The 17,614-nt window shown below is 41.8% G+C and overlaps 1 protein-coding gene across 1 annotated transcript in view; it reads right to left on the bottom strand.

Annotated features, from left to right (window-relative positions):
* Positions 1 to 17,210, bottom strand: part of T265_02356 (hypothetical protein) — a gene marked incomplete at both ends in the record, with an annotated part of 22,856 nt that extends 5,646 nt beyond the window's left edge. The window contains 7 exons of the mRNA XM_009166570.1: positions 4,097 to 4,518; positions 5,229 to 5,424; positions 8,437 to 8,795; positions 11,052 to 11,276; positions 13,957 to 14,169; positions 15,757 to 16,047; positions 16,620 to 17,210. Of these exons, the coding sequence (XP_009164834.1) occupies positions 4,097 to 4,518; positions 5,229 to 5,424; positions 8,437 to 8,795; positions 11,052 to 11,276; positions 13,957 to 14,169; positions 15,757 to 16,047; positions 16,620 to 17,210 (2,297 nt within the window). The remainder of the gene's footprint in view (positions 1 to 4,096; positions 4,519 to 5,228; positions 5,425 to 8,436; positions 8,796 to 11,051; positions 11,277 to 13,956; positions 14,170 to 15,756; positions 16,048 to 16,619) is intronic.
* Between the last annotated feature and the right edge of the window lie 404 nt (positions 17,211 to 17,614).

The raw sequence follows: 17,614 nt of genomic DNA, 5'->3' as shown, positions 1-17,614 counted from the left end.
ATATATATATATATATATATATATAAACTCACAAGTAAAGGCTTGGATATCTGTGTGGTGTTAGATGTTCTTCATAATAGGGTAAATAAATGAGCGAAAATGTGTCAGAATTCTTCTTTCAGCAAAATCACCAGAACAAAAGGATGTGATGAGTGTGTACAACAGCATTCCATAGCGTAAAAGTGAATACTGATTCACTGTTACTGATATACACAATAGTAGGCATGGACTAATATTCAACGAACATTTTGTCCTATCAGTGAATCTAATCTACGCTTGAGAGGCGAGGAACACCGTACATCGGTTTGATCCTTGTCACCAGCACTAGGCTTCTCACAAAGCTCAGAAAGTTTTGAACCCTCAACCCTCCGGCCAGTGGTTTAGTACTTAGCCACGTGGCAGTAAGCGGCTGATAATCAGTGTGTTTAGCTTTTACTTAGACAAGCTAATGCTGCCTGTTTGTTTAAGAAGAGACTTCTAAGTTGTAATTCAAGATCACTGGCAATATGTTGGGTCAGTAGGCTTAAGACTCAACACAACAGAACAAACACTGCAGTAAATAAAAGAAATAACATTTTGGAAGGGCTAAAAAGACATTAAACTATTTGTTTATCTCAAGACTGCACACAAATTTTTTTCAACAAAAAAGATAAAAAGTGCGATGTCGGAAGAAGCAAGCTTACTTCAAAGAAACTTATGTAAAGAAGTGATCAGCGACATTTGTGATTGTCCCAATCTTCTGAAATTTCCCTACTACCAGACCAAAACTGCAGGTTACACTGCACAGCTAAGTTACTGTACGCGTGTGAGAATAGAAAATGAGTTAGCCTTTAATCTCCTGCATATTAATAATCACCTGTGTATATGCCAAAAACTCAAAAGTTGAATGATCCATCTAAATCAAGATCCCCTTCTTTTGTCTGGTGTAGAAAAACCATGAACCTGATTCCACTTCACCCCTGTTTAAACTGCCACATATCGAGTTGCTGTCGGTGGCAGATTCTCTGAGGTCGTGTTGTTCGGAGGTATTTAAAGTATTTTATGAGTATATTTTACTCGAATTCAATTCTCCAAAATGATAGTTCTCAAATGTGCGGTCAGCTTTGGTCAGTTTTAATCCCGGAAGAATTTTGTGAAGGAATATCTGGTTTCTGTGTTCTGCACGACGTCGCTTCATAGAAGACTAGAGTTTTCAGCTCCTGAGTGTGTGATAACATAAGGAAGCCATGAAGACGGTCAACTAGTTTATCTATCCCAGAGGTTTTACGCAAATGATTTCGGAACTTCTTCCAATTCAGGCATAAAATGACCTGAATTGCGGTGAATAATACCATAATACCATAATTGAAATGCAGCTCATCGGTTGCAAAGCACGTATCTGATACCGGCCATCCGGCCTACACTGTGTAACCGTTTATCACAATGTCATTCATGCAATCGAGATCCGGGTCTATCAGGTTTACTGCGGGTGACGTAAGAACGCAGCGAAACAAGCTACATATGTAAAATGGAGTTATTGTAGTTGTCCCAAATCTGAAAACACCCAATCACAGACCATCGTTTCGATCAATCTAGTCATCCGGTTGCTCATGATTAGCATGTCCATTGCACATTGACAAACGTAAATGAGTCGTTTCGCGACAAGCGCTCTTGGGTATTTCTAACGAACTGATTTAGCTAAATCTGTTATTTTTTCTTTTTTTAGTGAAAACTTGCGCTTGTCGCGCGCCACATTCTACAATCGGGTATTTACTAACCGCATACTTACCACAGGCAATGATTTAAGCTAGTGAATGTACGCGATGGTTTTGGCGATCTGAAGTTTTGGTGTACATCAAATACTTGTGGCAGTATATTATTTCCACATTTATTTTTATAACTTCAGACCACACCCTGATATAAGGCGTACCGAGGAGGCTCGGTATTGAAAAACTTCAATTTGTACCACCCTCGTACAAAACAGCTGGATATTATCACACGAAGACAGGGATAAAATGTAGAAGCATGATACCACCTTGTCAACAGACCGTTTTGGTTTCAACTCAGATCAGTAATTAAGTTCAAAACTTGAAGTTTGGCTGTCAGGGCCATTTTCTCACACGAGTGCGGCGGTTAACCAAACGGGAAGCATGCATCACGCTAGGTCACTGGTTTTATCCAGTTGTCAGGGTTGATTTTATGTGGTTGATCGATCACCAGCAAAACGCTGTATTTGGCACTGTTTCCAATTTAGACTTTATGATCAGAGATTCATGTATTTGCCGGCCTTCCAGGACTGGCTGAGAAATAGATCTACAGAGAGGAAGAATTTTCAAAGGTTCCTGGAAATTTTCCCGGAAAATAGGTGTTTCCTGATAAAAGATTTGACGTTTTTCATTTGTAGGGAATTTTGGGTCGATAGAGTCTCCTTTAATTATATAATTCAACGTGAGCGCAACATTTGCTTTGCTTTTTCCTAACAATGCTTAACGCCATTGGTTGGTAACCAAAATCGGCCGCACGGGACTGTAATATCCGGGCTCTGTGATGCTATCAGGTTTCCAAAATTGACGATCATAAAGAATACGGTTTTCCGACATTGTGGCAGTTTCGCTGTAGACTCTACCCCTTGCCAAGCTCCCAATACATGGTATAATACCAAGGGAACACTTACGTGGAGGGTTAAACAAGAATCTCAACTAGCCAATGAACAAAACTCCCATTCGAATAGGGCTTTTGATCACAAATCGACTCATGTGCTAACTGGTAAGTGTCTGTCTAGACACGAACAGGGTGGACAGTTTAGAAACATTATTGCAACCATAGGGTTCAAATGAGCGGATGACTTTGCCAACGACTCCAGGTCACGTGTTCCCAGTGATTGTGAGGATCGTCTATAAAGAACGTCGATGTATGTTGGCCCATAATATCAGCCGGCTACTGGTTTTATATACCCAAGCCGAAGTTTTGCAGTTGATCAGAGAATCCAGAATAGAGAAATCACGCCAGAAAGTAGAGATGCCTGCACTCTACCCTAAAACATATTGGTCCGACTTGTCGCTGGCATGATGAGAAGCTCGACCAGGCCGAAAGACCGAAATAACACAGAAAGTGGAGTTTCTGAGGAGATTTACTTTAGTGTATCCAAACGACTTTAGTTTAAATGCACATAGTCTAGCACGATGCTTTCACGCTATATGTTCACTGGTGTAGTGCGGCTCGGCAACTATAGGAGTCGTCGAAGGGGTTTAAACCATCAAAAAAAAAATATCGGTGAACGAAACGGCGGCAGCTACAACCACTGTACGACGAGTACGTGGTTATTACAGCTGACAATGATGATGTGATGATGATACCCCCCCACTTGACAGCCCACTCTACCTACCCCCCTCCCCAAAAAAATATCGGTGAACGAAACGGCGGCAGCTACAACCACTGTACGACGAGTACGTGGTTATTACAGCTGACAATGATGATGATGATGATGATGATGTTCTGTTCTCCCCTATTTCCCTATCAATCAGTGATGAAATTCCTAGTACTGTGTATGGTCACTTGGTGGATGCTCATTATTACTACTAGCATTATGGATGATTTGTTTCGTAACAGTAGGTTCATCATTGAGAGAGTGATCAGGATCATCAGCATACCAACAAAATGACGCATTTGCATACCAGACTGGTGAGACTGCATCTGGTATATGATTCTCTTCACTATGATTGTGTTCACGAAAAGATCATCACCATCACTGACAGCACATCACTTCAGATGAAGTTGACAGTCCGAGTAGCAGTTATCTACTGTATCTTTATTGTGCGAAGATATACCGGTATCATCCGTCATATGCCCTCACCCCAAGAATCCACAGGATTGTTCAGTTTTGATAGGAACAATGATTTGGGGAATGCAGTGCTTGGACCTTTGTCCCACAAGGCCGCGCACCACCGGTATGTCCGTTGTTCTGATCAAATAGTATCCGGTTATCTCAACTGCGGTTACCCTTGGTTAGAATCTATTCATTGTAATTTCCAGCAAATTTGTGTTTAAACATTCAGCTGAGTCCTCAAAATCCCTTAATTTGAAAGCAAATAAATGCAGTGATTTTCATGGAACTTACCATGTGTCCGATCCCAACTTCTTCTGATATGGTTCAAGACTCTTGATCACTCGACTTATTCCAAATTCGTAGTTGCCTTTGGCGCAATAAAGTGTCCCAATCACCAAATTGACAATGCACAAATGGAAGACTTTTCTCTCCGGATCCTCGTACGTGATAGCCTCCTCTTCCTTCTCGATCTTTCGCATCAGTTCCTCCGCATCCTCATTCTGACTGGTCATGATATACGTCACGCACAAATTGGCCAAAATCACTGCACTCACGCCGAGTATGTTATCAAAATGTTTCTTCACAATCGGCTCATAGAATCCACTAGCTTCTTTGTATTTGTTTTCTTGCATAAACAGTACGTGTGCAACGTTCAACTTCCAAACACGATGATCGTTGCAAAATTCCACGGATTTTCTAAATATCTTCTCCACCTCGAATAGATAAGTGAGGAGAGGAGAGGCTTGTTTACCATTGGATTTGTTGATTTACAATGGATCATCAAGGTGAGGACTAATGTGCATTTGGAACGTTTGACTGAGTAACTGGGTTGAAGTCAAGGATACTACTTGAATACATGATTCCGTGAACCGTGGTGTTACAGGGCGCTTAAAAATTGTTCGTGCAATAGTTTGCGTCTGGTTTCTTTGGAGAAAATTTCGATAACTCTTTATTACCCTTTATTTGGTTCCTGTTCGGTAACTTTTGCCAAAATGACATCTAAAAGCCGCGTACTCAGGACTTTTCAACGCCGAATTGTCCGACGCTCTGGGTGCACACTGTTCTTCTATATTTAAAGAAGTGTATAACTATGCACTGAGTATGTGCGACCAATAAGACACCGAGGTCAGAATGTTTGTTTGTAGGGGATGTTACCAGCCCCTCAGTGACAGAGTATGGTTTCCGAAACCCGCTAGTCAACATTTATTTACTAAGTTCTACAGTTTCTCTTGTGTATTGAGAACCATTCCCGAGTAAACTCCGATTAAATATCAGTCAACTTCACGTCAAATTGAGCAATGAAGGAGTTAACGGAGGGTTAGAGAAGAGACTTGAATATGTTGTTCATTTTCTATCGACGATGTAGTTTTATTCTGAAATTTGAATCATTCACGAGCAAACGGTAGTGTACAGCCCCACATACCTGTTGATAATTTTCCATATCCCAATAGATTTTTGCCTGTTGCATAAGGACCGGTATATATCTTTCCAAGGCAGAGTCATAGTCACAGACTGCTTTCTTCACGGCTTCGTCATCTTGAGCCTGGCGTGCTTCTTGAACAGCCTTTGTCAGACGACGCAACTGTTCTGTGTGCTTGGCGGCCATTTGGTCCAATCGGCTGTATGTGGTCGTGAACACAGTGGAGCGTAGGACATCGTTACGTTGCACCAAAAAATCAACTAAATGATCGATAAGTTTCAATGAACTCATACGAATTCCAAGCGACTATCGAGTGAACCAGCTAAGAAATTCAAACTTCTGGTATAAAAATCCACGACCATTTTGTCTAAATTGTACCTACCTGTGTGGCTTTTTGTATTCAAAAGACATTGTTTCTTGCCTGGAGTATAATTATACAACTTGATCCTTGTCTCATAGAGACCAGGAGTATACACGAACTGAGGTCAGTGGAGTCGAAATAAGTTGATAATTTTGGAACTATATAGCTTAAAGATGAGGATGACTATGGTCACATGTTGGCAACCGCGTCAGCTCAGTCAGTGGATAACGTAGGTGAATTTTGCAATCGTCCAGCTGTAACACCCTTGTGGTGCCTAGCTACCATGCACCCCAAAGTGAATTTTGCAATCGCGTCAAATACTCCTGATCAGGTTTCGACAGGCACTAGTTAATAAAGAGGCTCAGCCCATGTGTCAGAGGCACACTCAGACAAAAACTTTCGCTACTACTGATGTTCGTCCGTTGGTAAATCTGCTCGCAGGAAATGTCTTTGCCTGACCTGTTTATCTTTCCATTAAATATTGTTTACACCGACGAGCGTAGATCTTAGTGCCCTCATGAAAAAAATTCTCAGGCTGGTTCGATGTTAAATCAAGATCCCTAGAAGGGAACGCCAAAACTACAGCTCGGAAGCCGAAGCGTTAGACATATATCCGAGGATATATCAGTTTAAGAATTCTATCTGAGATGCTCACCAATTTGTTTCAGTAGTTTTAGCAGGACACCAGAACGTCTTTGCATGCAAAAGACGAAGATAGCAGGACTAACGAGAAAAGGAAACTTGATGGCTAAGAAGAAAAGCTTCGAGGACTTTCAATGGTTACATCTAAAAGTGTGAAAAGACATAACGATACCCTTAAACGAACGGATCACAGAAACCAATTTCAAGGCGCCCAGGTCTCACTTGAACAGGAGTTATCCGAACGTGACTATAGTGTGTTATATACCCTGCCATACAGACTCGTTGCTTTCGTGTCATCCCGAATGTGATTAGTCGTCCTCAGTAAACGCAGTGATAACATGTCCTTCCATGCCAAGTTACTAGGTCATTTCGCGGGATTTTTTTTTAGAGGCTACGGTCATTTGATTGCCGCAACATCTTGTTACAAAGCAAATTGTTAAATAATCGTGCTGACGTGTCCGACGTGATTTCTTGTATCTATTTAAATACACATAGCACCGTAAAAGTTGGAAATAACTTTGCGTCCATCTATCATTTCAGTAAACATAAGTGCTGAAAACTACCCATAATAGTTTGCAAGCCTGAGTTCAGCCTTTGGACCCTAGTAATTGTAAAATGCAGACAGCCAGGTGTAGTTAGTTGTCATCAAGCAAGCTAAGTGAAGTAACTCTCCATGACGGACAAGTGACAACTGTATCTACAATAGGCTTCTTACCCAGTGCAAACCGTAGAATAATAGCAAAACAGCAGTTGAACCCTAGGGGTCAACGCTTCAGACGGTATAAAAGTCCTCCACTTTGTTAGTTGTCGTGCCAGAGGATGCAGCGTTCCTACTCGTATCAATGGAAGAACATTCCATAAAACAAGCGGTTTGTACTTTATTTTATCATCGTCCATTTAAACTCACTACTTTAGATGTAATGCAAATACAGGTTGGTATACCCATTTCTACCTCGTTTCTAACCCATTTGCCTCCGTAGGGTTCTGCGGTTCCAAACCCCAGAGGGATTAAGACGATATAAACTTCAGTTTATCTCCCTTGTTCCAGATGTTATGGCTGTTTCATTTCTTGCGTTGCAGAATATAGTCTCTCTGTTGTGGGCAATTCTTCGGAAACCAGAGAGCTTGCGGGAAACGGTGACCGAGATGGTACACGACGAAATTTAGGGTTGTTTCTCAGCCTATTAAGTGTGTAGAGCATAGTTCAGCTGTTACAGCCTTTCTATAGCTGGCTACCATCCCACTCAAAGGGAACACAATGGCCGGGATACTGCCAGGTTGCCCAAACCTAGACAGGGGAGGTCGACAAACAGAGGTCGGGTTCGAACCATGGACCCACCGGTCAGTAAATTCGCACACTGAGCCATCTCTCCCACATTAGATGTGTAAACTTGTCAAGATATACTTTCTGGTATATGAAATCTAATGCATCAAACAAAAAGATGATCTGCCCTAGAAGAAACTTTTTGACGTATCGTGGGGGAGGGGTTTGATGCGCATGATAGCGAGGCGTTGAAGTTTACTAGGCGACGTTACAACAGCAGCAACTGGAAAAATCAAGGTTACTCAGTTGATCAGCACCTCACAGTAGTCTGCTTTTGAAAACAAGCCTACACTGAGACAACCGGGGACAAAATTTCGGCAGCTTGAGGAGATTACTTGCAATGACGTGCCTTTATATTGCTTCCAGTCATTTAAACGCAAGTCACGAAGCTCCGGAAAGGACTAAAGTAGCTAATGCATACTGTATCAGACTTGCCCGTTTTGGGAGAAATGATTATGTGCACCTGATCGCGGTGATATTTAGCTTGCTGCATTCACTTGTTAGGGAGAACGTCCTTCATTGTAGGAGCTATTCTACTGGATGTGATTCAGTAATGAGTTTTAAACGAATCTGCCTCTCGGAGTGAGCAAAATGCCTTCCTGTAAGTCTAACAATTGACTTTATTGCGTATGTCTTCTGTTGATGTGTGGTTGTACTGACGCCGCACTTATTTTTGGCTTCAAAGTCTTGTAGCAGCTTATGCCCTAAGATAAGTTTTGCCTCAAGATGTAACTGAGCCTGGGAAAACTTTTGCGGGTAAAGTCTACCACGACTAATACCGAAAGATGTGTTAAATCACTGGACATGATGACCGCCTAAATAAGTTGACAGGTGGAATCGGGGAATATTCGAATGCTGTTTCCTTTATCTCGTTTTTAACTCACTTGTAAGCATCCTGTGGAGCTGATTGTCGAAGGATCACTGCTTCGATAAAGTCATACAACTCCGGAGACAAATATTCATATGCCAAAGGGGCATTCTCCGCCAGCACGTCGGCTGCAAGGTCAAAATATTCATACTTTATGTACAGAAGTAAAAGGTTGGCGAACGTCTCGGCTGGAAACGTTTCTTGTTGGAGTAGGAATTGTAACTTCTGAAACCCAGCAGCGGGTTCATTGTCCATGTTCATCAGTGCTTGATTGTGCAGTGTTATGTGATCTAACTCTTCTTCCGTCCTTGGAGGCATATCAGTAAGTGCCTCAGATGCGGCAGTAGGGTTCTTCAGGTTGTATTCTATCGCAGCCTTGAGAATTTCAAACAATAAATACATGCGATTAATTTGCTAATCTCATTTTTTAAGTTTATAGGAATTTTGCGTAGCTAAAGTTTAGGTAGTGGATTTTCACACGGGAACTCGAACTCAACACATTGGATGATCGTTAGTCTTAGAAAACACGGTTGAATTAAGCGATATACTTTAGACGGGTGACCACAAACAGGACTGCCCACTCCTGAACTCGATCAATTTATTGACTTTAAGAAGCCTGTCCTACCAAGCATAGCCCACCCAAAAAATACGCATAACACGCACTGGAACACGGTTTTCATGAGGGGCCCTTCAAGGAACATCACGACAGCATCAAAAAACCTTCGCTTATAGTCACAAAATAACAAAAGGTTAGCCGCATAAAGGTATCCAAATATTATCTCATAACACTGGTTAGTAGCTGCTACGACACCCATGGTTTGACAGGTGGGCTCCTGCTCTGAATCAACTTAATACAGGAAGAATGGGCTTGTGGAGCAGCGTAAAACGTCAGATTTTCGGGGTTCAATTCCCACCACGGCTAAGGACATGCACTGAACTGGCGCATGGATAAGAGCACAAATGGAATACGGTGCTTCCCATGTTTGGTGTAGAATCACCAAGGTCGTTTCAGCTAGGTAGAGGTTCAAACGAGAGCGATGTAAACGCACCTTCGACCTAATCTGGACAAGGATTTCCGTGAAATTACAGTTGGGTGACATGAACAGATTAGTAATTCCTTCCCGCTGTACGGTTATTTATTTTGTCTCTAGTAAGATTTTGTAAAAAAGGATGTCCACAGGGTAGTGGAATGATACAGCCATCCGTGGTTTCGCTGTGATAATGATCACGTGCGACAAATATTTCATTGTCCATCCATACAGTTGTGAATAAGATCGGCTGTTTATCCGGGGGGGGGGGCTGCCAACCAGTAGAAATAAAATAAATAAACTCGCCAGAGTGACCAGTATCTAGACATGCTTTGTACGTCTTCCTAAATGATAGACTTACCAACCAACGTTGATCTCACGACGTTCGGATCTAATCCCACACAAATTTTTCGGGTTTCAGTTATCTTCAAGTTAGGCATAGGGTACCACCATGTCCATAAACTCAGTCGATACCTATTTTCATCACTCACCGACCGCTTATACTCTAATTTATATGGGGAACAGAATCCCCAAACTGCGTTTTAAGGTCAACCAGGCCACAGATCGTATGTACGCACCCTGTGAATGCGTAAGGAAATTTTCCGACTTTTTGTTAAATTTCTCAAAATTTGTCTATGCTAGTGAGACTCATGTTCCAAAGTGTTCCTATCCGCAACTATAGCGCACTTTTTCTATGCGAAAAACACTAATTTGAACTTTCACTGCTACAACGTGGACGCTGATCACGTTCTCGCCGTCAAAATGAGCCGTTACGTTTTGAGAGAAAAATAAACTGGCTATATGGTTGCTTGGAATCAGTCTCACTTTAGGTTTTAGGGAAACACCTAATATGCAGTCTGAAAACAGTTTTCCCATTCTTCTTAAATCTTTGTGTTCAAGTTTTTCGTTTTCGTCACTCCACAACTTCTGCTCACAGTTGACTGAATTGATAAGGTTTCTTGAATAACTAATCGTTGATTTTGAATTATCCCCAGATCAAAATACATGTTTGCAAGGTGAATGAATGTATATGGAGCAAATTTAAACTTGTGATGATACAAGAATTTTAGCATTCTGTTCCCTCCAGTTTCGAAGATTTGGAACTAAGCTACAAGCTGTAAAGTTGTAGTTTATTTCTATCATTATACACGGTCAAAAGTCTCGGCATTATTTTTACTTCTGCACTAGAAACAAGTCCAGACACTCAGTTGGTAATTAATTTGGTCTCAATGAAAGTCTCAGCGGGATCCTTGGTGGACATTCTTTTGATGTCATTGAACTGAATGCGTTGCACAAAGGCTGTCTCATGTTTTGTTTGCTACACTACTCAAGACATCACAGTTTCTTGATGGAATGCTCTAGTCAGAAAGGTTGTTAAAAACTGATCGACAATTTCTATACCGGTTTCGTCTTTCTTGGGTCTCATTAAGTAAATGTAGTACTCGAGTCCCCATCATTCTTATTTTCTACTTGAATATCCAACTATGTGCACGTGGTTCATATACTCACTAGGCAAGTTGGTATGTTCTGTTAAAAAGTATACAATGGACTCTCGTACTACGTTAGGATACCCGTAGTAAATAAGTAAACAAAGACGTCTCACTTTTAAGTTGAACGTTTCCACAAGCGCCGTTTCTCGCAACGTTAGGGTATTTCCCACGCTCCTTACTTCCAGTCCTTCAGTTGTCATGCCAACCCCAAGTTCAGGGTGATCTCTTATACCACGCTCAATAACATCAGCGATATGCTTCAAAGCTTGAGCGTACTGTTTCAACTGATAATAGCAGAGAGCAATATTGTAGGCCAGTGTAGGCTGAAACCCGAGCGTCTATATGGGGTAAAATGAAAAAAATTATGAAAGAACATGACTGCAAGTGGTAGCTTTGGTTTATTAGGGATTCCGATAAACACGGTAACCAGTAGAGCATCTATAAATGAAATTTTTCTTGGAGTTAGCCATTTATATTGCACAGCGCACTTGCTGCTGCTCCTGTTGGCTGGATGCGAAAGCCCCTTCACAGAATACAGTAACATGTAGCCGGCGAAATTCGTAGGTACTTTAGGTTTCCTCCCATCTACGGCCAGTTACGTTGGAATAATTTCAAAAACCGCCAAAAGCAGCTGCCAAAACTGTATCTTGATCAAGGACTGTCTATGGGAAAGACAATACGCCTATTCCATACGCACATGAAAAACCTTGCCCGGCAGTAACCATTAGGTACATTAAAACCACACTACTTTTTCCAATGAAGTAATATAAAAGCTATGTTCTTAAACGTAACATCCCAGCGATGGTCGGGTCCAATCCCGTCGGCACAGTGCGATCATCCCAAGGTTCAGCTATTTTGAAAACGACAGTTTGGCCTTGGGTGCGATTTGTGTGACTACCCTAAAACTCACTATATAGGTGAGGGTGCTTATATCACTGATGGTGAATATTTCAGAAAATTCAGACGCCACTGCAAAGTTTACAATTCCCGAAAAAAAAACAAGTTTCTCTCCGAAAAATAAAAAGTAAACTCTGAACAGCTTTCCTATGGATATGAAGACAGTCTTTCTGTCTGCAAACTTTTCATATTAATCTCCTTTCGATCACTCGAGCAATCAAAACTGCTGCTCAACAAAGTGGGCTTCCTCGAGAGAGAAACGCTGATATGAAATAGATCATGCGCTTTTGAGCCAGATTTAGTCATTTTAGTTATACCTTGTAGCTAAAGACAAAATTTCTACTGAATGCAAGCGATCTTCTATCTGCAAATTCGATATATATAGTGATGTTGATCGAGGATTGTACTCAAAACAAAGGCTGCTTTAAAAAGTCTAACTAAAATGAGTGGAAAATCATGATGCACCTGTAGAAAATATAGGGTAATATCCAAAACATACAGGACCACTCAGAAGGATCTAGTAGCATTTATCAAACACCTATTAAGCCACACTGCATAACTGTAGTTTTTGTGCACTACCTCACAGAAAAGCTGCCCTGTTAGCTGAGTGTTGCTTTTTCTTCCTGGTCAACACCTGCATATTGCCCAAAAGTGGTAAAAGGGGATATAAATATATTTGGAAAAAACACCCACAAAATATTATCACTACTGGATCCCAACGTTCTTCAGTCAATGAAAAAAGTATATAAAAGGCACCGAATAATCCACATTGCAAACAAAATGGACCGCTCAGCTTTATACACGGAAAGTTTCAAACAATGCACCTAAATTAATGGTTAGGCCGTTTCGGAATGCTGTTTTATGGGCGTCGACTACGAACAGTGTGAACGACAGAACATATCACCGTGGCGAAATGCGTCACATATAGCTGTGTAAAAATAATCAATATGAAAGTTTGGTTTTAATCAGCAGATGGAAGAATATGCCACCTGGAAAAACACTCTCTATTGATGCCACTAATTTGGATCTGGCTTGACAGGTTACTACACTGGTTTCACTAAAATCCTGGTGGACTACCATATAAATAAGGAATAGATGGGACGCGGGACAACACATGACATTATTAAGACAAATGACATATTCTCATGTGAAGTTCATTCCTAGCCTAAATCCCACAATGACATGATAAGAAATCAGCACAGCTATCGCCTACTGAATGCAAAATTCAACCGATTGAAATTTTTTGTTTTTTTGTCAATCAGTTATCACGGCGGTAGCATTTTGTTCCACCTCTAGTTTGCGCTGATTATGACAGCAAAAAAGTGGCGCTACTGTCAGACTTTAACTCCACAAAATGTGAGACGTAAGGTACATCCAAGAAAAAGGATGATTTTCGCAGCTGATGTAATTTTGCACACTGGTGAATGCAAGCCCGTTGTTTTCGACCTCACCTTGGTTTTTTGTTGTTCTTGTTTTGGCTTGAGACGCATGAAATTATTGAGCCCATAAAGCTTCCTTCATGCTGCAAAATGGTTCAGCACTGAAAGAGCACTGCACCTGAATGACTATTCGCTTACGACTTTACCGTGCGCCTACCCGTGTTAAGTTGAAAATCTAGCTATTTTCTGTCTGGTCTTGAATGGTTTGATGACCTTACGAGACTTCATCATCAGTATCAAAGATCGGAATAACAAACCTGGCTCAGTAACATCATAGTTTTCCACTGCGGTTTTTTATTCAGGAGTTAGTCAGCAGATGATTATGGAGCTATATGTTACTTACTTACTTATTTAGAGCACGTAAGGGATCTACTTGAAGTTGTTGCAGAAGTTACTTGCCGTAAGAATGGTTTCTGCAGGGAACAATTCTTGTTTTTGGAATTAAGTGTGCTTACTTTAAGGGCTATAAAATCTTGTCAATGAATCTCACACTCAGGAAAATCCCGATAAGTTATAAGAAGACAGGTGAAATGAGCTTCCATTATAAGCTGCATACATATCTTTGTGTTTCTTATTGGGGCGTTGAGCCAAATTGTTCGGATGAAAGTCTATAAAATTCCTATTCATAATTACTGGATGCAAAAACATATGTAGCAAATCTCACTTGCCAATTTGAACCTACTTGTATGGCTTGTTGAAAGTGCTGACAGGCTTGCTCATAGTTTCCTTCGCGGTAAAACAGACAACCTAGGTTTACTATTGATTCAGGGTCATCAGTAAGACTTTGTTCGACCAAACTGCGTGCCCCAGCTAAATCACCCTCACCATACCGAATTGCCGCCTGAAGCTTGACCACTTTTTCTCGATACTTTGGATCCTCAATCTGAACAGCCATCTGTATTTAAAGAGCGAAAAGAAAAATAATGGTTTGTTTTGTGGAAAATAAAGAAGCATTCTTACCGTAACACGGATTTTGGATACTTTCTAGGTCACTGAGGACCAAAACTCAATTACTGAGCCAGAATAAGGCCCACCAACAATGTTTACCAGCCACATTTTGTGTATCAAGCATTTTAGAACTAATGGAAACGCTTTGAAACACGCTGGACTCTGATTTATTTATGCAGTCTCCTGCGTAAAATCATTGCACTTTTCACCTGCTCAATCACGCATAAAGTGATCGAGATTTTTTCACTTAATCCAGTTGAAACTTGCGTGCAGGTATGCCAGCTTCCCGAATCGCACCTAATCAAACCCGGCTCTCAGTTGCAAGCCTGTTGCACGAAGTGATCCACTGCCAGTCCTACTGGCACAAGCCGTCGACTGCCTGCTGTCTAAGAAATTAAACGACAAACCCAAGCATTTGTTTTCAGGGATTCAGCCGACCGCACTGACGTGAATGTAGATGGCGATGCAATTCAAGATCAGAAACTACCCCAATTTCGTCCGCAGGTATACGAAATAGAGCGTGCTTGAATCAAAAAATTCGACTTGCTGGATTAAATGTTAGAATGGACCAGCACAACAGCACTAAAGTCCAACCGCCTCATTCGATGCACGATTTGGATGCGTACTACAATACGTACACAAATACAGCGTGTGAGTTTCCTTCACCCGTCAAGTATCTGAGGTAAATACCAATTGGACACAAAACAATATATTTCTGGTGAAAGATTGATGAGTTGTTTTGTGTGCCACTGTAGGCAAACTTGAGCTTCGATTAAGGACATCATTGCAGACAGCATGATACCAGACTCGACAAAAATGACTTTGCGGCCGTAAATCCATCATTTATTTTGGAATATTGCCGTAGATCAAAGTATGTGAGTTAAAATGTCATCAGTAGACACCTTGAGCAACTTTTCAAGAATTAATCGGCGGCGGTTGCCGGTATTACACTCAGATACCTAGGCCCATGGAGCAGGACCTAATAACACCTGACTAGCACAGTAAAAGAGTAAAACAGCGACTGTCACATATTAAAAATATATATCTGGCTACTCACAGGTGGTAAAACTTCCTTACTAGTTCATAGCACGAAAAAGTATTTCGGATCTTTACGATCTCCTTTGAACCCATTCAAATATTTGGTCAGTGTGAACACATCTAGATTCAGACTCAGATCCGCACTTTAACAAAACGGAAGACCGAATTCATTGTCGGATCTCTTCTGCTAAAAACCGATAGCTAAATTAAGCACAAGTGCGAATGTAGCAATTCAAAAACAAAACAAATAAATTGAGCATATGTATTTTTAGAGGATATATTTAGGTGACCAGTGGTTAAAATTTTTGTGTATGGTACCAGACTTCAGATACGTGCCAGAAGTCGAGTTCACTCGACACAATAATTCAAGTAGGTGACGGGCATTTTAAGCAAAACAGTCGTTGGGGACAACTTAGTGTAGTGCACACTCAACGCTCATCCAGATATCCTTAAGGATGCACTAGGTCACAAAACGAGGGAAAATTAATCCACCAACCTTCATCGCTGCCGGGAACAAGTCGGACTTGTAAAGCGACTGAGCAAACAGCAACTTGTATTCTTCTACCTCAGGGTACAACTGAGTCAGTTGTTCATAGCAGTCAGACGCGTTGACGAATTCTTGCATTTGATAAAAGCAATACCCCAAAAGGGATAAAGCTGCACGGCTGCCTGGGTGCGTGAGCAATTGCTGGTTAAGTATTGCCACCGCTTCTTTATACTTCTGCTCCTTTATCGCGCCATATATAGTTGATGTGAATTCACCCTCCCTTATCTGAACAGCAATCATCTTTGTCACTACAATTCAGATACGTGCCATGTATCTGCATGTTAGTTACATAGGTTTAAACAAGACTGTTCCGGGTTTTGGGGGATTTTTAGTTTACAGAGAATCCAGTAATGTTTCGTATGGTGGCTGGTACACTAGAGCTGAGTTAAATGCCGACATACTTAGTTAGGTGGGGTGTTGTTTACGTTTGCTGACTGGACTGCCTACGTGAAGAATCAGGGATTCACAGATTCACGGATTGATACACCGGATCTAGGCTATTGCCCAAGTTTCCCGGGCCATATTTGCCATTCCCGTTTAGCGGCTGTTGTTCACCTGCAAGGCACAAGTGAAAAAGACCTGTAACTCTGTTTTTTGCGTTCTCAGCTTGGGATAGTATGCTTGCCAGCGCGAGGATTCGCATAAATAAATGTCTAACAGTGCTATAAACTGGGTTCTAGAAGGAGAGTGGACAACCGTCGGAGGAGGGTCATTCCACGCAGCTACTGCCCGAAATGACAAGAAAATTTGCCTGATGAACATGTGTGCTCTGAGCTTGATAGTCTTCTTACTACGTCCCGCCGTGTGCTTACTGGGTCAACGGTGAAAAACCTGTCGGCCAAGCTTTTTTCAAACAGGGCATAAGTAAGAATAAGATCCTCTCGGAGGCGACGATACTCCGGCGGAAGGAGATCAAGCATCACTAGTCGTGTTTCGCGGTCCACGGACTTGAGGCTGGCAACCATTTTCGTAGCGGCTCGCTGGACACGTTCAATGAGGGTGTGGTCTTTCGTACGTCCTGAGTAGACAATTTCGCTGGCGTATTCCGAGAGCAGTCCCACGAAGGCTCCATAAATCACCCGGAAGTCCATTCGAGTAATACGGGGAAAGGTGCGCCGAATCATCCGTAAAATGGCGAATGCTTTTTGGGCTGATTTCTCACAGTGCAGTGAGAAGGACAAGTTTGAGGAGACCCAGATACCCAAATCCTTTTTGGTGTCTACCCCAATGAGGTTTTCTGGTCCCCTTTCGCCATATCTGACAAAGGCATTCGCTGAGCCCTCTCCAAATGACATATGGACGCACTTTTCGTCATTCAGAGGAAGATGCCAGTCCAACGACCATTGGTTTGCAGCGTATGCATCCATTTGGAGGGTACTGTCATCGGAGCTCCAGAATTTCATGTCGTCGGCAAAAAGTGGACATGAACTTGCGAGAACATCTGGAAGGTCGTTGACGTAGATCAGAAACAGCAGTGGTCCTGAAATGGAGCCTTGATGAACTCCAATGGAGATTAGCGCTGGATAAGAGTAGGTCGAGTCTACTCTCGCTCGGAATCATCTGCCTGATAGGAATGCCTTGATCCTGCGAAGGATTATCCCTTGAATTTCATAAAACTCGAGTTTTTGGAGCAACGGTACGTGGGACCCTATCGAAATCGAAAAATATGCGATCCGACATGAGTCCTTCGTCCTTGGCTTGGGTTATGCTGTCGATAAACACGACCATGTGTCACGCAAGAAGGGCTTTGGTGAAATCCGTGTTGAGTTGGAGATATCAGGTTGCTGGAAGTAAGGTGGTCTAGGAT

The sequence above is a fragment of the Opisthorchis viverrini genome, assembly GCF_000715545.1.
Source record: "Opisthorchis viverrini unplaced genomic scaffold opera_v5_28, whole genome shotgun sequence".
NCBI lineage: Eukaryota > Metazoa > Platyhelminthes > Trematoda > Opisthorchiida > Opisthorchiidae > Opisthorchis > Opisthorchis viverrini.
The sequence above is the reverse complement of the archived record's forward strand: the minus strand, read 5'-3'. Positions and strand labels throughout refer to the sequence as shown.